Source organism: Hypanus sabinus, chromosome 16 (assembly GCF_030144855.1).
Source record: "Hypanus sabinus isolate sHypSab1 chromosome 16, sHypSab1.hap1, whole genome shotgun sequence".
Taxonomy (NCBI): Eukaryota; Metazoa; Chordata; class Chondrichthyes; order Myliobatiformes; family Dasyatidae; genus Hypanus; species Hypanus sabinus.
Genome location: NC_082721.1, coordinates 81,917,933 through 81,937,569, shown reverse-complemented (window position 1 = coordinate 81,937,569; position 19,637 = coordinate 81,917,933). Strand labels below are relative to the sequence as shown.

The following is a 19,637-nucleotide window of genomic DNA, read 5'->3' as shown; positions in this document are numbered from 1 at the left end:
GCCAAGTCATTGGGTATATTTAAAGAGGAGGTTAATAGGTTCTTAATTAGGGGGACATCAAAGGTTATAGGGAGAAAGCAGGAGAATGGGATTGTAAGGTAATAATATATCAGACATCGAATAGTGGAGCAGACTCGATGGGCCAAATGATCTAATACTGATTGTATATGCACAAATGTAGAGCTCTATGCCAAGTCATGGTCATTTCCTTCTCTGAAGTAAATTAAATGAAGGGCTCTGTATTCAACATCCATAAAGTAAAGATCTTCTGTCAACCTACCCACCAAGTAAAAAGTTCACAACAATCCCCTTGGGGGAAAAAATACCTTGAGAGCCTGAGCTGACTGATGTAGAAACTGCAAACTCTGCCATGGGTGGAACAGGTGGTTGGGTAGTTTGAGATAGTGCACACTCTTTCTATCATTTATACTGGGCTACAGACTGTGCTCAACCAATGGATCAAGCTTCTCAGGACAACCCTGAATGTTCCTTCTCCATTTTCAGCAGTCAGGGACTAGGGACTTCCAGGCAATAAGGATGCTACATTGTTTAAAGGGGCTCGGAGTACAATTCTAAATCTTTTCTTGTCCAGCTGGCAATGGTGTGTCATGATAGAGCCCAAAACAGATTGACTGTTTTGGGAGTCTGGTGTCAGGCATAGAAATGATGCGGCACACCCAGTGACTCTGACTGAGTCTAATTAGAGCCTCAGTGCTGGGGATGGTGGCTGGGGAGAAGATGCTGACAATGGTCTTGCATACCATTTGATGGCTCTGGGCCGTTTGTGCTGGAGTTTCAAAGAATGCAGGTAGGATTTCATTGCAACCTACCGAATATTGAAAGGTCTAGATAGGGTGGATGTGGAGAGGATGTTTCCATAATTGGGAAGAACCCAGAACCAAAGGGCTCAGCCACAGAATACGTTTGTCTATTTAGAACAGAGATGAGGAGGAATTTCTTTAGCCAGAGGGGGTGAATCTGTGATTTCATTACCACAGACTGCTGAGGAGGCCAACTCATTGGGTATATATAAAGCAGATGTTTATAGATTCTAGATTAGTGAGGGCATCAAAGATTTCAGGAAGAAGGCAGGAGAATGGGAAAAGGCAGGGATAATAAATCAGTAATAATGGAATAGCAGAGCAGTGGATAGGCCCAATGATCCAATTCTGCCCCTCTGTCTTCAGGTGTTACATATTTGAAGCGTATCTAGGGCACGGGTTCCCACCTCGGGTCCACAGACCCTTTGCTTAATGGTAGTGGTCCATGGCATGAAAAAGGTTGGGAACCCCTGATCTAGGGACTCTTGGCTCATCCAGGGAAAGATCAGCATGCTGCTAGTTCCTGCTGAGCTGTCTGATAAAGGGTCAGGTCTGTCCAGGGTTAGACCAGGTTTGGATCTAGGGTCTCTTGGCTCATGCAGGGGAAGATCAATTGCCCCCACTTCCCACTGGTCTGTCTGGTGAGGACCAGGTGTGGTTAGGCTCTGTTAGTCTTGAGGTAGCACTCACCCACGTGGAAAATGGACATGGGGGGGTGGGGGGTGAGTTCAGTAGTGAGCCAGTTCAAATTGATTCCACTCAGATTCCAAACCGAAGTAGGTTTGGATGGGATCTTGCACCACTGCAATGGGAGGGACATCCACCATATCCTCGCATTCTCCACCTTGGAGCTAATAGCAGAAGTGGAGGGGATTCAATATTCCTGAAATTCTCACACCAAAGAGGAGTGGTGGAAGAATTGATATCCACAAAATCCTTTGCAGTGGGAGAGATAGAATCTCTGGAAAAATCACATTTGATCAGGGTAATTAACATCATTAGGTATATTTAAAGAGGTTAGTAGATTCTTGAGTAGTAAGGGTATCAGTGGTTAGAGGGAGAAGGCAGAAAAATGGGGTTGCAAGGAATCAACAAATTAACCCTGGGGCAAATGGCGTGTTCTGCCCCGTGCCTTATGTCTTAATGTCAACGTTGCACAAATCACAAACCTTCCAATATTGGGTAGCTCAAGCCAAGGATCTTCTGTGCTCGGATTCTCCAGGTCACCTCATCAGTCAGGATATACTGGAATGTTCGGCACACCAACGGGAGGACGCCAAGCACAAATCTGGCATCGAGATAGGAGAAGATCTCCAGGATGATCTCCCAGGGGAGGGAGAGCAGGCTGGACTGCACGTTGTCAGTCGGCAGCACCTGACTGGATCGCAACTTCACGCTCAGGTCAGAAGCGCTGGACCTGCTGCTGCGGGGCTGACACTCCGTGCTCAGCTCCGGTGGGCAGCTGGGGGGCCTGGGGCCACATAGGTCAGGGTTCCAGATTCGGTCCACGTACTCCTGGGCCTGGAGCTCTAGCTCCTCTTCTGTCTCCAGATCCAACCTGCCCTCAGCCTGAAACTGGTCACACGAGAATTCATCCGATCCACTTGCCATACTGCATTCACTGCCCCAGGGTCAGTAGAACAGGCTGCAAGAACAAGGGAGTATAAGTTTACCTGCTGAATGCTCTGACCACATTAAAAGATGCAACACAGAATATCCTAGAGGAACTCAACAAGTCAGGCAACATCTATGGATGCTACATTTAGGGTTGAGAGGCTTCATCTAATTCAGGTGAAGTCTTTAAGGTTTGAAGAAAATTTATTATCAAAGTACATGTAACTACCTTGGAATTTATTTTCTTTCAGGCATTCACAGTAGATAAAAAGAAACAGAATCGAATCAATGAAAAACTACATACAAACAACCAATGTGCAAAAGGCGACAAATCGTGCAAACAGAAAAGGAAAAACAAAATTATAATAAATAAATATCAAAAATTTGAGCAAGAGTCCTTGAAAGTGAGTTCTCAAGTCCAGGAATCAGTTCAGTGTTGGCGTGAGTGACATTATCCACTCTGGTTCAGGACGGGTAACAAATCCCAAAGATCACTGTGTTGCCTGCTGCTCCAGACTCCAGCATCTTCACTCTATCAAGTCTGAGCCTTGCATTCTAAGAACTCAGGTTGCTCATGATCTGCCAGGACTTACTTTGCTCACGGACCCTTCCCAACTCGTTTCCCCGTTTTCCTACCTCTCCGAACAAAGACCTCAAGCCTCACTCTAGTCACAACAGAGATCACACAGGTTATGGGATACCTTACATGCTTCATCAGTCCATACACCAAGGACAGGGTCAGGACACAAGCCTTGTGTTAACTTTTGTTCTAAAAAGGATGAATCAGTTAGGTTTCCAGCTCCTGATTACAATTCAGTGCCTATAGCTGGTGAATGTAGTCCCAGATGGGCATTTTTGCCTACATTCCGGCAGCAGCAAGTACCAGAGCCAAACGCGGCATCCGCTCCCCCCCCCCCCCCAAACAATTGGGAATCCCTGCAATCTTTAAAATTTACTAATTAATTTAAATACAAAAATTTTCAAGGCTTGCATAGCCTCTAAAACCAATCACAGGCAACAAGACCTGGCCTAAAACTAAATGAAAGTTGGACATCAAAGGGATTAAATGCATTTCATTTTTGCATTATATTCTCTTTGTTAAAAGAGGCATTTAGGTCTGATTATAAACAAAATGCTCCTTTTATCTCCAATTCCATCCCTCCCTTAAGTAGTAATCTCCAACGAATACTGTTGCAGGTGTTTGAGACAAGTACCTGATCATATGCCTTCACTACACATTCTTACTTAAATCCATCACTTTTAGTAAGGATCTGAGAGATAATTGCTGTAGGTAAACATTTGAGGACAGTGTGGATGGGGGGGGGGGGGGGTTCAACTGAAACATTTAAGAGAAGTTTGGATAAGTACATGGATGGGAAGGGGAATTGATTTATTGGGGTACAGCAAGAAACAGGTCCTTCAAACTGCACCACTCTGATTTAACCCTAGCCTAATCCCAGGACAATTTATAATGACCAATTATCCCAACAACTGGTGCGTCTGTGCACTGTTGGGAGGAAACTGGAGTACCCGGAGGAAACTCAGTCACGGGGAGAATGTACAAACTTCTTCCTGGCAGCGGCAGGAAACGAAACCAGTATTGTAGTGCATTGTGCTGACCTCGATGCTACCAAGCCGCCACATAGAGGGTTATGGTCCCAAGTGCAAGTTGATGGGACTTGGCAAAAAAAAAACAAACAGGTCAGGCAAGTACTAGCTGGGCCAAAAGTCCTGTTTCAATTCTGTAGTTCTCTTTGACTCTTAAGTGTCACACACACCTGGTGCCAACATGGCATGCTCACAATGGTTGAAACGGACACTTAAATCTGAAATAACAAAATGCTGGAAACACTCAGCAGGTCAGTCAGCATCTAGAAAGAGAACCCGTTTCTAAGTAACAGGCACAGACCTAAAAAGATTACTTTTTCTCCTTCCACACACACTGCCTGATCTGTTAATGTTTCTGACATTTTATTTTTAATTATGGTCTGTACAGAGTTAGATGTCTTGAGTGAGGAGTCTAGGAGCCACAAAAAGTGTCACTGTTCCTGGTTATTGAGACAGAGGGGTAGTTCAGTCAATGCTTCTTAGCTGATCACCTGTCTCTGCAGGGGGCACGTGCATGAGCAGTGAATACTGGATGAAATCACCATTCAGCTAAACTTGAAGAATCAGAGAGCCATACAAAAGTACACAGCCATTTGGCCCATCTAGTCCATGCCAAAACCACTTAGATTGCCTATGCTCATCGACATGCACCAGGACCATGCACCTATCCAAACTTCTCTTAAACATTGAAGTCGAGCTTGCGAGCACCATTTGTGCTGGCAGGGCATTCCACATTCTCACGGCCTTCCGAGTGAAGAAGTTTCCCCTCATATTCCTCTTAAACTTTTCATCTTTCACCCTTAACCCATGTTCTCTAGTTGCAGTTTCAACCAACCTCAATAGAAAAAGCCTGCCTGCATTTACCGCATCTGTACCCCTCAATTTTATACACCTTTAGCAAATCTCCTCTCAATCTTCTACATTAAGTATACAGTCCTAACCTATTCAATATTTCCCTATAACTCAGGTCCTCCAGACCCAGCAACATCCTTGTAAATTTTCTCTGTACTCTTTCAACTATATTTGGCGGGAGGTTTGCTAATGGGGATGGTTTAAACTAGATTTGCAGGGGGCTGGGAACCGACATGAAGAGGCAGAGGTAAGAAGGTTGAAGCACAAGTAGAGACAGCTTGTAGGGAGTCTGTGAAGGATAGGCAGATGATAGAGCAAAGATGCACTCAGCCTGATGGTTTGAGATGTATCTATTTTAATGCAAGGAGTATCATAAATAAGGTGGATGAACTTAAGAGCACGTAATGCTACGTGGAACTGTAACGTTGTGGCCATTACAGAGACTCAGATGTCTCAGGAGAAGGAATGGCTGCTGAGTGTGCCAGGCTTTAGATATTTCAAAAAGAACAGAGAGGAAGGCAAAAAAGATGGGGGGTGTGGCATTTCTAATTAGGGATAGTGTCACAGCTGCAGAAAAGGAGGATGTCATGGAGGGATGGTCTACTGAGTTAGTGTGGGTGGAAGTCAGAAACAGGAAAGGAGCAATAACTCTACTGGGTGCTTTTGTTGACCTCCCAATAGCAACAAGGATAGGGAGGCACACTCTGGAAAAGTGCCATAGTCGTACGGTCATTGTGATGGGAGATATTAACTTCCCTAAGGTTGATTGGCATCTCCCTAGCGCCAGGGGTTTAGATAGGGTAGAGTTTGACAAGTGTGTTCCGGAAGGTTTCCTGACACAATATGCAGATAAGCCAACTAGAGGAGAGGCTCTACTTAATCAGGTATTGGGAAATAAACTAGACAGGTGTCAGATCTCTCGGTGGGAGAGCATTTTGGAGGTAGTGACCACAACTCTATATCCTAATCCATAGCGCTGGAAAGGATAGGAGCAGACAATTTGGGAAAGCATTTAACTGGGGTGGGGGGGGGGGGGTGGGATATGATGCTATTAGGCAGGAACATGGGAGTCAAAATTGGGAGCAGATGTTCTCAGGAAAATGCTCAGCAGAATTGTGGCAAATGTTCAGGGAACATTTGCATGGATCTCTGCACAGGTACATTCCATTGAGGCAGGGAAAGGATGGTAGAGTTAAAGAACCATGGTGTACAAAATATGTAGAAAATCTGCTTAAGAAAAGCTTACGAAAGGTTCAAGAAACTAGGTGCTGATAGAGCTCTAGAAAATTACAAGATTGCTAGGAAGGAGTTTAAGAATGGAATTAGGATACCCAGAAGGGGCTATGAGAACGCCTTGGTGAGCAGGATTAAGGAAAACCCCAAGACATTCTACAAGTATGCGAAGAGCAAGAGGATGAGTGGTGTAAGAATAGGACCAATCAGGTGCGATAGTGGAAATGTGTGCATGGAGTCAGAGGAGACAGCAGAGGTACTTAATGAATACTTTGCTTCAGTATTCACCAGGGAAAAAGACCTTGGCAATTGTGGGGATGAAGTGCTTGAGCATATAGACATTAAGAAAGAGGATATGCTGGAAAGCATGAAGTTAGAAAAGTCACTGGGACTGGATGAGATATACCCCAGGCTACTGTGAGAAGCGAGGGAGGAGATTGCTGAGCCTCTGGTGATGATCTTTGCGTCATCAATAGGGACGGGAGAAGTACTGGAGGATTGCAAATGTTGTTCCCTTGTTCATGAAAGGGAGTAGAGATAACCCAGGAAATTATAGACCAGTGAGTCTTACTTCAATAGTGGGAAAGTAGATGGAGACGATCCTGAGAGGCAGGATTTATAAGCATTTGGAGAGACACAATCTGATTAAGGATAGTCAGCATGGCTTTGTCAAGAGCAGGTCATGCCTTATGAGCCTGATTTAATTCTTTGAGGATCAAACAAAACACATTGATGAACGTAGAGCAGTGGAGGTAGTGTATATGGATTTCAATGAGGCATTTGATAAGGTTCCCTGTGCAAGGTTCCTTCAGAAAGTAAGGAGGCATGGTATCCAAGGAGACCTTGCTTTTGGGGATCCAGAATTGGCTTGCCCACATAAGGCAAAGGGTGGTTGTAGATGGTTTGTATTCTGCACAGAGGTCAGTGACCAGTGGTGTTCTTCAAGGATCTGTCTGGAACCCCTCTGTGATTTTTATAAATGACCTGGATGAAGAAGTAGAAGGGTGAATTAGTAAACTTGCTGATGACACAAAGGTTGGGGGTGCTGTGGATAGTCTGGAGGGTTGTCAGAGGTTACAGCAGGACATCAATAGGATGCAGAACTGAGCTGAGAAGTGGTAGCTGGACTTCAACCCAGATAAGTGTGAAATGGTTCATTTTGGTAGGTCCAATTGCAGAGAGAATATAATATTAATGGTAAGAATCTTGGCAGTGTAGAGGATCAGAGAGATCTTGAGGTCCGTGTTGATAGGACACTCAAAGCTGCTGCGTAGGTTGACAGTGTTGTTAAGAAGGTGTATGGTGTGTTGGCATTCATCAATTGTGGAATTGAGTTAAAGAGCCATGAGGTAATGTTACAGCTACAGAAGACCTTGGTCAGACCCCACTTGGAGTACTGTGTTCAGTTCTGGTCACCTCACTACAGGAAGGATATAGGTACTATGGAGAGTATGCAGAGGAGATCTACAAGGATGTTGCCTGGATTGGAGGGCATGCCTTATGAGAATAGGTTGAGTGTACTTGGCTTTCTTTCCTTGGAGCAACAGAGGATGAGAGGTGACCTGATCGAGGCGTATAAGATGATAAGAGGCATTGATCATATGGGTAGTCAGAGGCTTTTGCCCAAGGCTGAAATGGCTGAAACGAGGGGGCACAGTTTTAAGGTACAGAATTAGGTACAGAGGGGATGTCAGGGTAAGTTGTTTACGCAGAGAGTGGTGAGTGCGTGGAATGGGCTGCTAGTGACTGTGGTAGGGGTGGATACAACAGATTCTTAAGAGGCTCCAGGATAGGTACATGGAGTTTAGAAAAATAGAGGTCTACCAGTAACTCTAGGTAATTTCTAAAGCAATTACATGTTCAGCATAGCCGAAGGGCCTGTAATGCACTGTAAATTCCTATGTTCATATTGACAGCTTTGACCAAAACTGCGCACAATATTCCATATTGGGCCTCATCAGTCTTATAAAACTTCAACATAGCATTCCATCTGCTGTACTTTGATTTATGAAGGCAAAATGCAAAAAGCTTTCTTTATGACCCTATCTACCTGTGATGTCACTTTCAATGAATTATGTACCTGTATTCCCAGATCACTTTGTTCTACGACACTCCTCAGTGCCCTAACATTCACTGTGTAAGACCTACCCTGGTTGATCCTTCTGGAAGTGCAAAACCTCACACTTGTCTGCAATAAATTCCATCTGTCATTTTTCAGCTCATTTTCCCAGATGATGCGGATCCCTCTGCAAGCCATGACAGACTTCTGACTGTCCACTACACCCTTAACCTTGGTGTCATCTGCAAATCTACTGATCCAGTTGTTACGTACCCCGTAACTGGGTCACTTACCAGCAAAGATAGAGAGGTCCGTTGAAGTCTGATGGTACTATTTTTAACAGTATTTATTGATAAAAATACACAAAAATAATATCAATGCAAACATACAGATAATATACGTCGTCCATACTAAATCTAAAAAGCGCGGGTATAATAATAATAAGAAATAGCTCTGTCGTTGTCTTGGGGATCATGTATTGTCTGATGGAAATATAAAAGTCACTTTAGTTCATTCAAGCTGTAGGCTCCAGCCTTTTTTGGTTGGAGAGAAAGACAGAGGTTTAACTTGCCCATTCCTTTTATGATGTCAATCCTTCGAGAGTCGTTGGGGGACTGGTTTCCCCTTTGTGGTTAGCTAAAGCCGTGCTTCCGTGGCAAGACCCACCAATTCCGAGGCAAATGGAAAAGGACGCACGTGGGCTGTTTCCACCGGCTTTCGCTATTACGCTGTTACAGGAGTTTTAGCGTTTCTTCTGGTGCGTCTGAGGGGTTGTTCCCATAGACCCTCTTTTATCCTGACTCACAGGGTCTCAGATGTCAATCAGGTTGGGATGATGCAATCCCTCCACCAACCCCCCTCCTCAGTTCATTGCCTGGGGGCTTCGATGCATCGTACAGGATTCAATACACAATTCCGTCTCCAAGAGACAATAGCCATTATCAATGGTTCCGCCTTTCGGAAGCCAGGACACATTCCAAACTCTTTGTGGATTCTGCATGTCTTTCTCTCATTTCCTGGGTCTCCTGAACTGGCTTAATAGTGATCTTGCGATTCTCAAAAAGGAGGGGGCTACTTTGTACCCTTCGGCCCCTCAGAGTTGTGGCACATTCGTAACACAGTTAACCACATTATGATCCAGATCGCCGATACAGATGACAAAGCAAGGGCCCAGCACCGATGCCTGTAGCACACCACTAGTCACAAGCCTCCAGTCAGAGAGACAACCCTTTATGACCACTCTCTGGCTTCTCTCACAAAGCCAATGTCTAATCCAATTTACTACCTCAGCTTGAATGCTGAGCAATTGAACCTTCTTGACCAGCATCCCACGAGCGATCTTGTCAAATGCCTTACTAAAATCCATGCAGACAACATCCACTGATTGCCTTCAACCACTTTCCTGGTAACTTGCTCAAAAATCTCTAAGATTGGTTAGACATGACCTACAATGCATAAAACCATGCTGGCTTTTCTTAATCAGTTCATGTCTACCAAATTCTTACATATCTGGTCCTTTAGGATACCCTTCAATAAACTTCCCACAACTGATGTCAGACTCACTGGCCTATAATTTCCTATTTTATCTTTAGAATCTTTCTTAAACAGCAGAACAACATTGGTTATCCTCTAGTCCTCTGGTTCCCCTCCTTTTGCTAAGGATGATACAAATTGCTCGGCTTGGGCCTCGACACTTGCCTACCGTAGCGTCCGACGTGATACCTTGTCCGGCCTGGAGGATTTATCCACCCTGATTTGCCTCAGGATAGCAAACAACTCCTCCTCTGTAATCTGTATAGGGTCTATGAAGTTGATGCCACTTTGCTTCACTTCTATAGACTGTGCCCATCTCCTGAATAAATACAGATGTAAAATATTTACTCAAGATCTTCCCCATCTGTTTTGGTCCACACATGGATTACCAGTCTAATCTTCAGGAATACCAAGTTTGTCCCTTGTAATACTTTTGCTCTTAACATATCTGCAGAATTCCTTAGGATTCTCCTTCCCCTTGTCTGCTAGACCAATTTCATGCCTTCTTTTAGCCCTGCTGATCTTTATATTAACATTCCCTTGCAATTCCTGCACTCCATAAGCACTTTATCTGTTCCTACTTGCCTATACCTGCTGTGCACCTTTTTTGTCTTAACCAGAGCCAAAGTACCTCCTGAAAACCAAGGTTTCCTACACTTGTTATCTTTATCTGTTACTCTGACAGGCACATACAAGCTTTGTATTCTCAACTTTACTTTTGAAGGCCTCTGATTTACAAAGTACACCTTTGCCAGAAAACAGCCAGACCCAATCCACACATGCCAGATAACTTCTGATACCATCAAAACTGGCTTTTCTAAAATTTAGAACTCAAAACATGGACCAGACCTACCTTTTTGCACATTTACTTTGAAACGAATGGCATTGTGGTGACTGGATGCAAATTGTTTTCCTACACAAACTTCTGTCACCTGCCTTGTCTCATTCCCCAACAGCAGATCCAGTATTGCGCACTCCTTTCTATGTACTGAAGGAAACTTTCCCAAATACATTGGCAAACTCTATCCCACCCAGTTCTTTTACAGTATGGGAGTCCCAGACAATATGTGGAAAGTTAAAATCAACTACTATAACAACCTTGTTTCTTGCAACAGTCTGCAATCTGTCTACAAATTTGTTCCTTGGAATTCCTTGGGCAGTTGGTGGTTTGTAACCACTCCCACACTGTCATATCTAAAACAATGGAACCCCAGAATATCAAGCACAGGACTTCTGCTTTTCTGCCTATGTCATTGGTGCTAATGATATGTCCTATCACACCCTCAGCCTCTTGAATGACCCAAAGTTCATCTAGTTTCAGCTCCAACTGCTTAACACTAAAATGGAAAGTATCATGCAAGCAATTCATGATATAAACTAGAAGCTTCAATAACCAGAATAAGCTAATTATTGGATTTTGTGTTGCCCACAATGTGCAAATATCCATTGGTATAAGGCAGGCAGTAGGCTATAATGAACAGGGGTGTTCCATGGAAGCCTGTTGTAGGCAAATTAGCTACTCCATACCCTACAATGGAAACCACATAAATAAGGCTGCACACAACTCAAGCTGAACTTCAAACAAAACTGTAGCCAAATTGTGAACAAGACAAAGTTCAAAATGTTCAAGGTAAATTTATTGCCTTACATATGTCACCACATACTACCCTGAGATTTATTTTCTTGAATCATTGAAAAATTGTACACAAACAACCAATGTGCAAAAGACAAAAAAAATTGCGCAAATAGTAAAATAAAAACAAAATAACTACATACAAGTAATAAATATTTTTGAGAACAGGAGGTATAGAGTCCTTAAAAGTGAGTCTACAGGTTGTGGAATCAGTTTAGTGCTGGGGTTCAGGAGCCTGATGGTTGAGGGGTAATAACTGTTCCTGAACTTGGTGGTGTGGGAGTTAAGGTTCCTGTACCTCCTTCCTGATAGCAGCTTTGAACTTAAGTTGTGCAAAAGTAAAGCTACTTTTATTAATTCAGGTTATCTGCAAAAGACAATACAGGTATTCATTTCTGTGAGGAAAACTGTTTAACCTACATAAAACATGTCTTAAACATAAAAATTTTAAAAACCTGTTATCAAACCATGTTTTTTAACATCATTAACCATCATATTTTACCCCGCAACCTACTCGTCCCAAAGCATGCTTCTCTGAACAATACATTACTCCAATCCAGGAATGTGACTGGTCTGTTTTGCAGTGTTGGCTGCAGAAACAGGCATGTCTGGCATCTGGGATTGGGGATGCAGAATATAAATTCCAGAAGAGTCTCCAGGAGGTGCTTAGGGACCTGAACTGTAGGGAAGATGTTAGGAAAGCGTGAATCAGACAACATAACCCATTCCAGTAGAGGCCCAATAGTATGGGACTTACAAGGAAGGCCTTACGCATAAATAACTTCACCGGTTGGGTCTTCAAAAGACACCGCAAAACTTATTTTGAACCAATACTTTGTGCAAGGCTCAAGAAAACATTGGTAGAATGTCAGTCCTCAGATCGTTCTAAGTGTGGTTAAAAGGCAAAGTCATAGCAATAACTAAACAAAGGATAAAGTCGAAACATGCAAAGAGAAGATGCTGAGTGCAAGACTTACATTTCAGGAATAGTCCTCAGCTGAAGAACACTGATGGAATATGTCTCCACAAATCACTTGATGCCACATTGCGATTCATCAGTTGGACTGAAATCAGTCTCAACAGCCCCTCCTGCAAAGCTAGAATCGACTGGCCCGCGTGGCTCATACAACACCGTTCTGAGGTTGTGTTTCAAGAGTCAGCACTAATCAAAGAAAGATCACAAGTACTTTACCCAGGTGTAAATACACAAGCCAACTTTTCCCCATGCTCAGAGTCTAAATACTTTGATCCCCAATGCATCAAGTTAAGAAATTAGACTGACATGGAATTGAGGGTTATGCAGAAAGAACAGGGTTTAATTAGAGAGCTCTTTCACTTTATTGGGTACACCTGTACACCCACTTATTAATGCAAATACCTTATCAGCCAATCACTGGGCAGCAACACAAGGAGCTTTCAAGGAGCCAGTGTAGAACAATAGCTTTAGAGTTTATCATTATGATGCCACAGTGACATTAGTCTCACAAAGCAACAAATACTTTTTGACCAGCTTGTAATTCTACAAGTGATCCTTCCTAGTTTCCTACCCCAAGATTAACACTGAGGTCCCAAAATAAAAACAAGAAATGCTAGACACACTCAGAAGATCAGGCAGCAAGAGAAACAGAATTACCATTTCAGATCCACGTGCCTTCATTGGAACAGAGAATGAGAAAACAAGTTAATTTTCAGTATCACTAAGACGTGGAGGATGGTTAGCACAAAAGCAACAGCTCAGATAGGCCGAAAACAAATGAGTTCAGCCTATCAAGTCTGCTCCACTATTTGATAACGGCTGATTTGGTTTCCCTCTCAACCCCATTTTCCTCTAAATTTTGATGCCCTACCTCTGCTAAAAACACTCAATGACTTGGTTTCCACTGCTGCATGTGGCAGTGAATTCCACAGAATCACAACCTCCTGGCTGAAGATATTCCTCCTCACCTGTTCCAAAGGGACATCCTTCTGTTCTGAGGCTGTGCCATCTGATCCTAGACCCACCCACTATAGCAGGCTTCAATAACATACCCTTAATTTTTTCTAAGCTCCTGCAAGTAACAGCCTAGAGCTATCAAACACTCCTGATATGTTAAACCTTCCACTTCCAGTATCATCCTCATGAACCTCCTCTGGACCTTCTCCATTGCCTTTCTTAGAAACAGGGCTCAAAAACTGCTCACACTACTCCACGGTGGTCTGACCAATGCCTATAAAGCCTCAACATTACATCCTTGCTTTTATATTTTACTCCTAAAAATGAATGCTAACATCACATCTTAATTTCTTATTATCGACACAACCTGCAAGTTAACCTTTAGGACTCCCAAGTCCCCTGGCACCTCCGATTTCTGAATTTGCTCCATTTAGAAAATGGTCGACACCTTTATGTCTTCTCCAAAGTGCACGACCATACACTTCCCTACAGTGTATTCCATCTGCCACTCACCTGATCTGTCCTTCTGCAAACTCAGATTTTTCAACACTACCTGTTAGATGGTGATATATCATCCAATTTGGTGATAAGTAGCGGAAGCAACATCAATCCCTGTGGAACACCACTAATCACCAGCAACCAACCACAAAAGGTCCCTTTTACTCCTTCCTGTTGCTTTCTACCAGCCAGACAAGTTTTCTGTTCATGCTAGTATCTTTCCTATAATAAAATGTGGCCGCTGTCTTGTTTAACAGTCTCATGTGCTGCATCTTCGCAAAGAACTTCTCAAATGAAAGAGTTAATTGTGATTCGTCACTGGTTCGTGCCAAAATAAAATGGAAGTTCGAAGTCAACATGGTGTGAACTTGGAATATGGAGTTACTCTGTAGCTGTACACTAGCACATATAACCTAAGATTAGATAATGAAGAATATTTTCCTCCTTACAGACCTGTCTGTTTTCCTACATCGTGTGTCTGGGCTGAAGGCTGTAAGAGGTAAGGGGGTATACCTCACAAGGATGGAAAAGAACTGGAGTGACAATTATGTTATTGTTTTGAAGGAATTAATACATCTTCTGCAAATCCAAGTAAACAGCATCCACTGACCCTCCTTTATCTATCCTTCCTGTTATTTCCTTAAAGAATTCCAACATATTCGTAAAGCAAGATAACTAACCTGATTTTAGACTATTCCAAGTACCATGAAACCTCATCCTTAATAATGGTCTCTTAACATCTTGTCAACCTCTGGTCAGGCTAACTGATGCATAATTTTCTGTCTTTTGTCTCCATTTCTGTGATATTTGTGATTTTGTGGTCCTCTAGAATCTAGTAATCCTGGGTTCCTTCCCCTTCCTTTCCAGGTCTGAAGAAGGGTCTGAAGACACAAGGTTGCTTGTGTCTTCAACAATGAAGACTGGCACCAAGTACTTATTCGGTTCATCTGCCACTTCTTTGTTCCCCTTTACTACCTCTCCAGTGGCACTTTCTAGTAGGCTCATGTTCACTCCTGCATCCTTTTTACTCTTTATACTTATGGAAAAAAAAACTTTTGGTATCTTCTTTTGTTATTGGCTAGCTTACTTGCCCTTTCATAGGACTTTGGCCAGTTCCTCTCTCATGTCTTTACTCAAATGAAATACTGATATATCCAAATTTCAGCTTCTCCCTCATGAACTACTACAGGGTTAATTCCATTATATTATGATCACTGTCTCCTTAGGATTCCTTTCCCTTAAGCTCCCTAGTTAAATTTGTTCCACTACACAACACCCAACCCAGAAGTGCCTCTTCCCTAGTGACTTGACAACACTACTCTAATATACACTCAGTGGCCACTTTATTAGGTGCTTCCTGAAACTGATAAGAGTGGCCACTAAGTGTGATCTTCTACTGCTGTAGTTAATCCACTTCAAGGTGTGACGCATTGTGCATTCAGAGATGCTCTTCTTCACACCACTGTTGTAACACATGATTATTTGAGTTACAGTCACCTTCCTTTCAACTTGAACCAGTCTGGCTATTCTCCTCCGACCTCTCTCATTAACAAGGCATTTCTGCCCTCAGAACTTCAACTCTGGATTTTTTTTTTTGTTTATCACACCATTCTCTGTAAATTCTAAAGACGTGCGTAAGAAATTGCAAATCAGCAGTTTCTGAGATGGCTCCAATCATTCTACAGTCAAAGTCACTTAGATCACACTTCTTCCCTCTTCTGGTGTTTGGTTTCAACAACTGATTCCCTTTTAGGCACTGTGTTGCTGCCCAGTGATTGGATGATAAAATATTTGCATTAATGAGTGGGTGTACAGGTGTACCCAATAAAGTGGCCACTGACTGCAACTTCTCTAGGGATCCAGCACCAACCTGATTTTCCCAATCTACCTGCAGATTTAAATCCCCCATGACTACGTAACATTGCCTTTTTTTAAATCTCTCATTGTAATTTATACCCTACATCCTGCCTACTGTTCGGAGGCCTGTGTGACTCCCATCAGCGCCTTTTGACACTTACAGTTTCTCATCTCTAACCACAAGGATTCTACATCTTCCAATCCTGTTTCACTGCTTTATAAGGATTTTATTTATTTTTTTAAACCCACCAATCAATCCTCACAAAGGGATCAGAGTGGGGAGAGTGAGCAATTTCAAGTTCCTGGATGTCAACATCTCCGAGGACCTAACCTGAACACAACACGATGATGCAGCTATAAAGAAGGCAGGACAGCAGCTATATTTCATTATAAGTTTGAGAGATTTGGTTTGTCAACTAAAGCACTCGAAAACTTCTAGAAATGTACCACAGAGATATTGTGACTGGCTGCACCACCATCTAGGTATTGTGGGGGAGGGGGGGGGAGGGAGGGAGGGGAGCTAGTGTACAAGACTGAAGTAAGCTGTACAAATTTGTTAAATTAGTCAGCTCCATCATGGATACTAGTTTATGCAGAATTCAAGCTATCTTAAGGAGCGGCTTCTTAAGACAATGGTATACAAAATTATCAACATAATCACAGTCCTTTTCCTAGGGTCAGGGAGACTAATACCAGGGAACATAGGTTTATACTAAAATGGGAAAGGTTTAAAGGGAACCTTGGAGCAATTCCACCCCCACCCCCCCCACACACACACACACACACACACTCAGGTTGGTGGGCATGTGGAACAAGTTTTAAGAAGAAATGTAGGAAAGGAGTTAAAGGGATATAGGCCAAATGCAGGCAAACAGGACAAGCTCAGGTCGGCATCTTGGTCAACGTGGGCCTGGTTCCGTGCCATACATCTCTCTCTGACTCTAATCTCAGCTATGTTTAGTATTCCGACACACGAGTTTGAATACAAATCAGAATCCAGTCCCTTACCCCACCTTTCTTTGTTTTGATACCTTTCTTTTCCAGCTGAGATGAAGGGTCTCGGACCTGAAATATTAACTTCGCTTTTCATTCTATGTATGTTTCAACCAATGTTCTATTATTTGCCAAATTTCAGACTTCTAACCGCTAAATTTCCATTTACTGAAGTTCTGCAGCTCCTCGAGATCGTTCTCGAACCTCCGAAGGAGGGAATTGGGAAATGACAAATTTCACGACATATGTCAGTGGCAATAAACCGGATTCTTAGGATAACGCAAGAAAACCCCCGACATCACCAACCATCTCCTTTGGCTTATAGATGTACCAAGGTACCCTTGCATCCCTCTACCCTTTCCCAGTGGCCCTAACCTTCCCCCCTCCAATTGACCTCGCCCCTCAAGCTAACCCTTGACCCATACCACCAATAGCCGGTCGCGCCCGGCACGTAACTGAACCCTTCTGAGGCGCCGGCCTGTGTCGAGAAGCTGGGGGGTCCGGATACCTCCGGCGGGCGGCAAACCCTCACCGACCCGGCTTCGCTCCCGCTTAGCCGCCGCATCCTGGCTCCGCCTGCCTACGGCGCGTGCTGCACGCGTCACAAATACCACGTGACGCACGGAGCTCCCCGGCGGGTTGTTATGACGTCGCTGCCCAAGTACCGCCCCCGTCTTGTGTTCGGAGTCCTTGACCAAGAGCCCCGGCGCGTTGCCTCGGGTTACGGATGTATTGAGCCATTCTCCGTGAGGTGATGTGGTTTGCTGGCCGGGCAAATGCCTCATCTCCCAAATTACTGCGGCTTTCTATTGTTGCCTTTGGCCCTTTCTAACAGGATCTTCTTTTAAGAATCACATTAACACATTTAGTTTTGATATATCCTAACAACTCACGTTGTTTGTGCACTGAACCACGTTATAGCTATTAGCACTGTAGACGCTCTTGCTGAAATAATTTCTCGCTTTCATGCCTACATTTTCCAGCGTCAAATACCCCCAGAACTGTTTTCCAACTATTTCCACCAACCACCACCTGTTTCCATTTGCCCCTGATCCCCCACCTCACCACGCTCTACCTATCAGCCCATTTCACACCTCTCTCGCGTGGCTTTCTTCTAAGCTCTCAATCCAAAAGCAGTGCATCAAGTTGAAACATCAATGATCCCTTTGCCTCCACATGGCTGATCCAATTTTTCCCTCAGCCCCAATCTCCAGCCTTCTCCCTGTATCCCTTCATGCCTTAACCAATCAAAAATCTATCAAACTGTATACATAAATATTTGGCCTCCACAGATGCCTGTGGCAACGAATTCCACAGATTCACTTAAGACTCTAGTTAGTCACCCCTTCTGAATCTTCTGAAATCTCATGAATAAAGGCTCTGAGCTATAAAACGCTCCTCCTATGACAAGCCATTCAATCCTGGAATCCTGTTTGAGAATCTCCTTTGAACCCTCTCCAGATTCTAAGTGGCCACATCTCCTCAGAATACTCCAAGTGAGGCTTCACCGGTGCTCTATTAAGTCTCAACATTACATTCTTGCTTTTATATTCCAATTCTCTTGAAATAAATGCTACCTCACCAGACTCAACCTGCAAATTAACCTTTAGGGAATCCTGCAGAAGGATTCCCAAGTCCCTCTGTACCTTCGTTTTTTTGTATTTTCACTCCATTTAAAAAAATAGTCAACCCTTTCATTTATTTTGCAAAAGTGTATGACCGTACACTTCCTGCCACTGCATTCTATCTGCCATATTTTTGCCAATTCTCCTAATCTAAGTCTTTTTGTAGCCTCTACCTCAAAACTACCTCCCCCTCCACCTATCATCATACGGTCATCAAATTTTGCAAAAAAAATGCCATCAATTCTATCATCTGAATCATTGACATATAACATGAAAAGAAACAGTCCTAACAGACCCTTGTGGAACACCACTAGTCACTGGCAGCCAGAAAAGTCTCCCTTCATTCCTACTCTTTGCCTCCTGTCAATCAACCACTTTTATCCATGCTAGAACCTTTCCTGTAATACCATGGGATAATAGCTTGTTAAGCAGCCTCATGTGTGGCAACCTGTCAAAGGCCTTCTTTAAATCCAAGTACACAATATCAACTGATCCTCCTTTGTCCATCCTGCTTGTTATTTCTTCAAAGAATTCCAACAGTTTTGTCAGACAAGATTTTCCCTCGAGGAAACAATGCTGACTGTAGCCTATTTTATCATGTGCCCCCAAGCACCCTGAGAACTCATCCTTAATTTTCCCAACCACTGAGGTCAGATTAATTGGCCTATAGTTTCCTTTATTCTGCCTCTCCCCTTTCTTGAAGAGTGGAGTGACATTTTCAATTTTCCAGTCTTCCAGAACCATTCTAGAATCTAGTAATTTTTGAAAGATCATTACTAATGCCCCCACAGTCTCTTCAGCCACCTCTCTCAGAACTCCGTGGTGTACATTATTTGGTCCAGGTGACTTATCTAGCTTCAGACCTTTCAGTTTCCCCAAGAATTTTCTCTCTTGATATGCTAACTTCACACAGTTCATGCCCCTGCCACCTGGAACTTCTACCATACTGCTCATGTCTGCCATAGTGAAGACTGATGTAAAATACTTATTCAGTTCATCTACCATTTCATTGTCGTTGTCCCCCTTACTACCTCTCCAACATCGTTTTCCAGTGGTCCGATATCCACACTTGCCTCTGTTGTACACTTTATAGAATTGAAGAAACCTTTGTCTCCTCTTTAAGATTGTTAACATTTGCTCCATGTTTCAGCAGCTTCCACTTGTTTGTATGGTTAAAGTAGGTGGGAATGAGAGGAAGACATCTAAGTCAACACTTGCTGCAAGTATCACTAGACAGGAACCGTTCTAACCTCAGATTAGACAACTGAATCAACCACCCCGACTGTCCAGAACACAAAATACACTGTAGATGCTGGAAATATTTTCAGCAACAGAAACAAAATGCCAGAGGAACTCAGGTAGCGTCTATGAAGGGAGT

The 19,637-nt window shown here is 43.3% G+C and overlaps 1 protein-coding gene across 5 annotated transcripts in view; it reads right to left on the bottom strand.

The window, feature by feature from the left end:
• Window positions 1-19,637, bottom strand: part of fbxw9 (F-box and WD repeat domain containing 9) — a 35,213-nt gene that overhangs the window by 13,369 nt on the left and 2,207 nt on the right. For 2 of the 5 annotated variants that reach the window (XR_009516179.1, XM_059992240.1), the window contains exons 1-3: window positions 17,060-17,234; window positions 12,331-12,515; window positions 1,991-2,466 (exon numbers count right to left, since the gene is read on the bottom strand). Coding sequence is in view for 4 of the 5 variants with exons in the window: in XM_059992240.1 (XP_059848223.1) it covers window positions 1,991-2,432 (442 nt within the window). In the remaining variant the exon portion in view is untranslated. Of the gene's footprint in view, window positions 1-1,990; window positions 2,467-12,330; window positions 12,516-17,059; window positions 17,238-19,637 lie in introns of those variants that run through there. The other 3 variants (XM_059992241.1, XM_059992243.1, XM_059992242.1) reach the window with 3 other exon arrangements.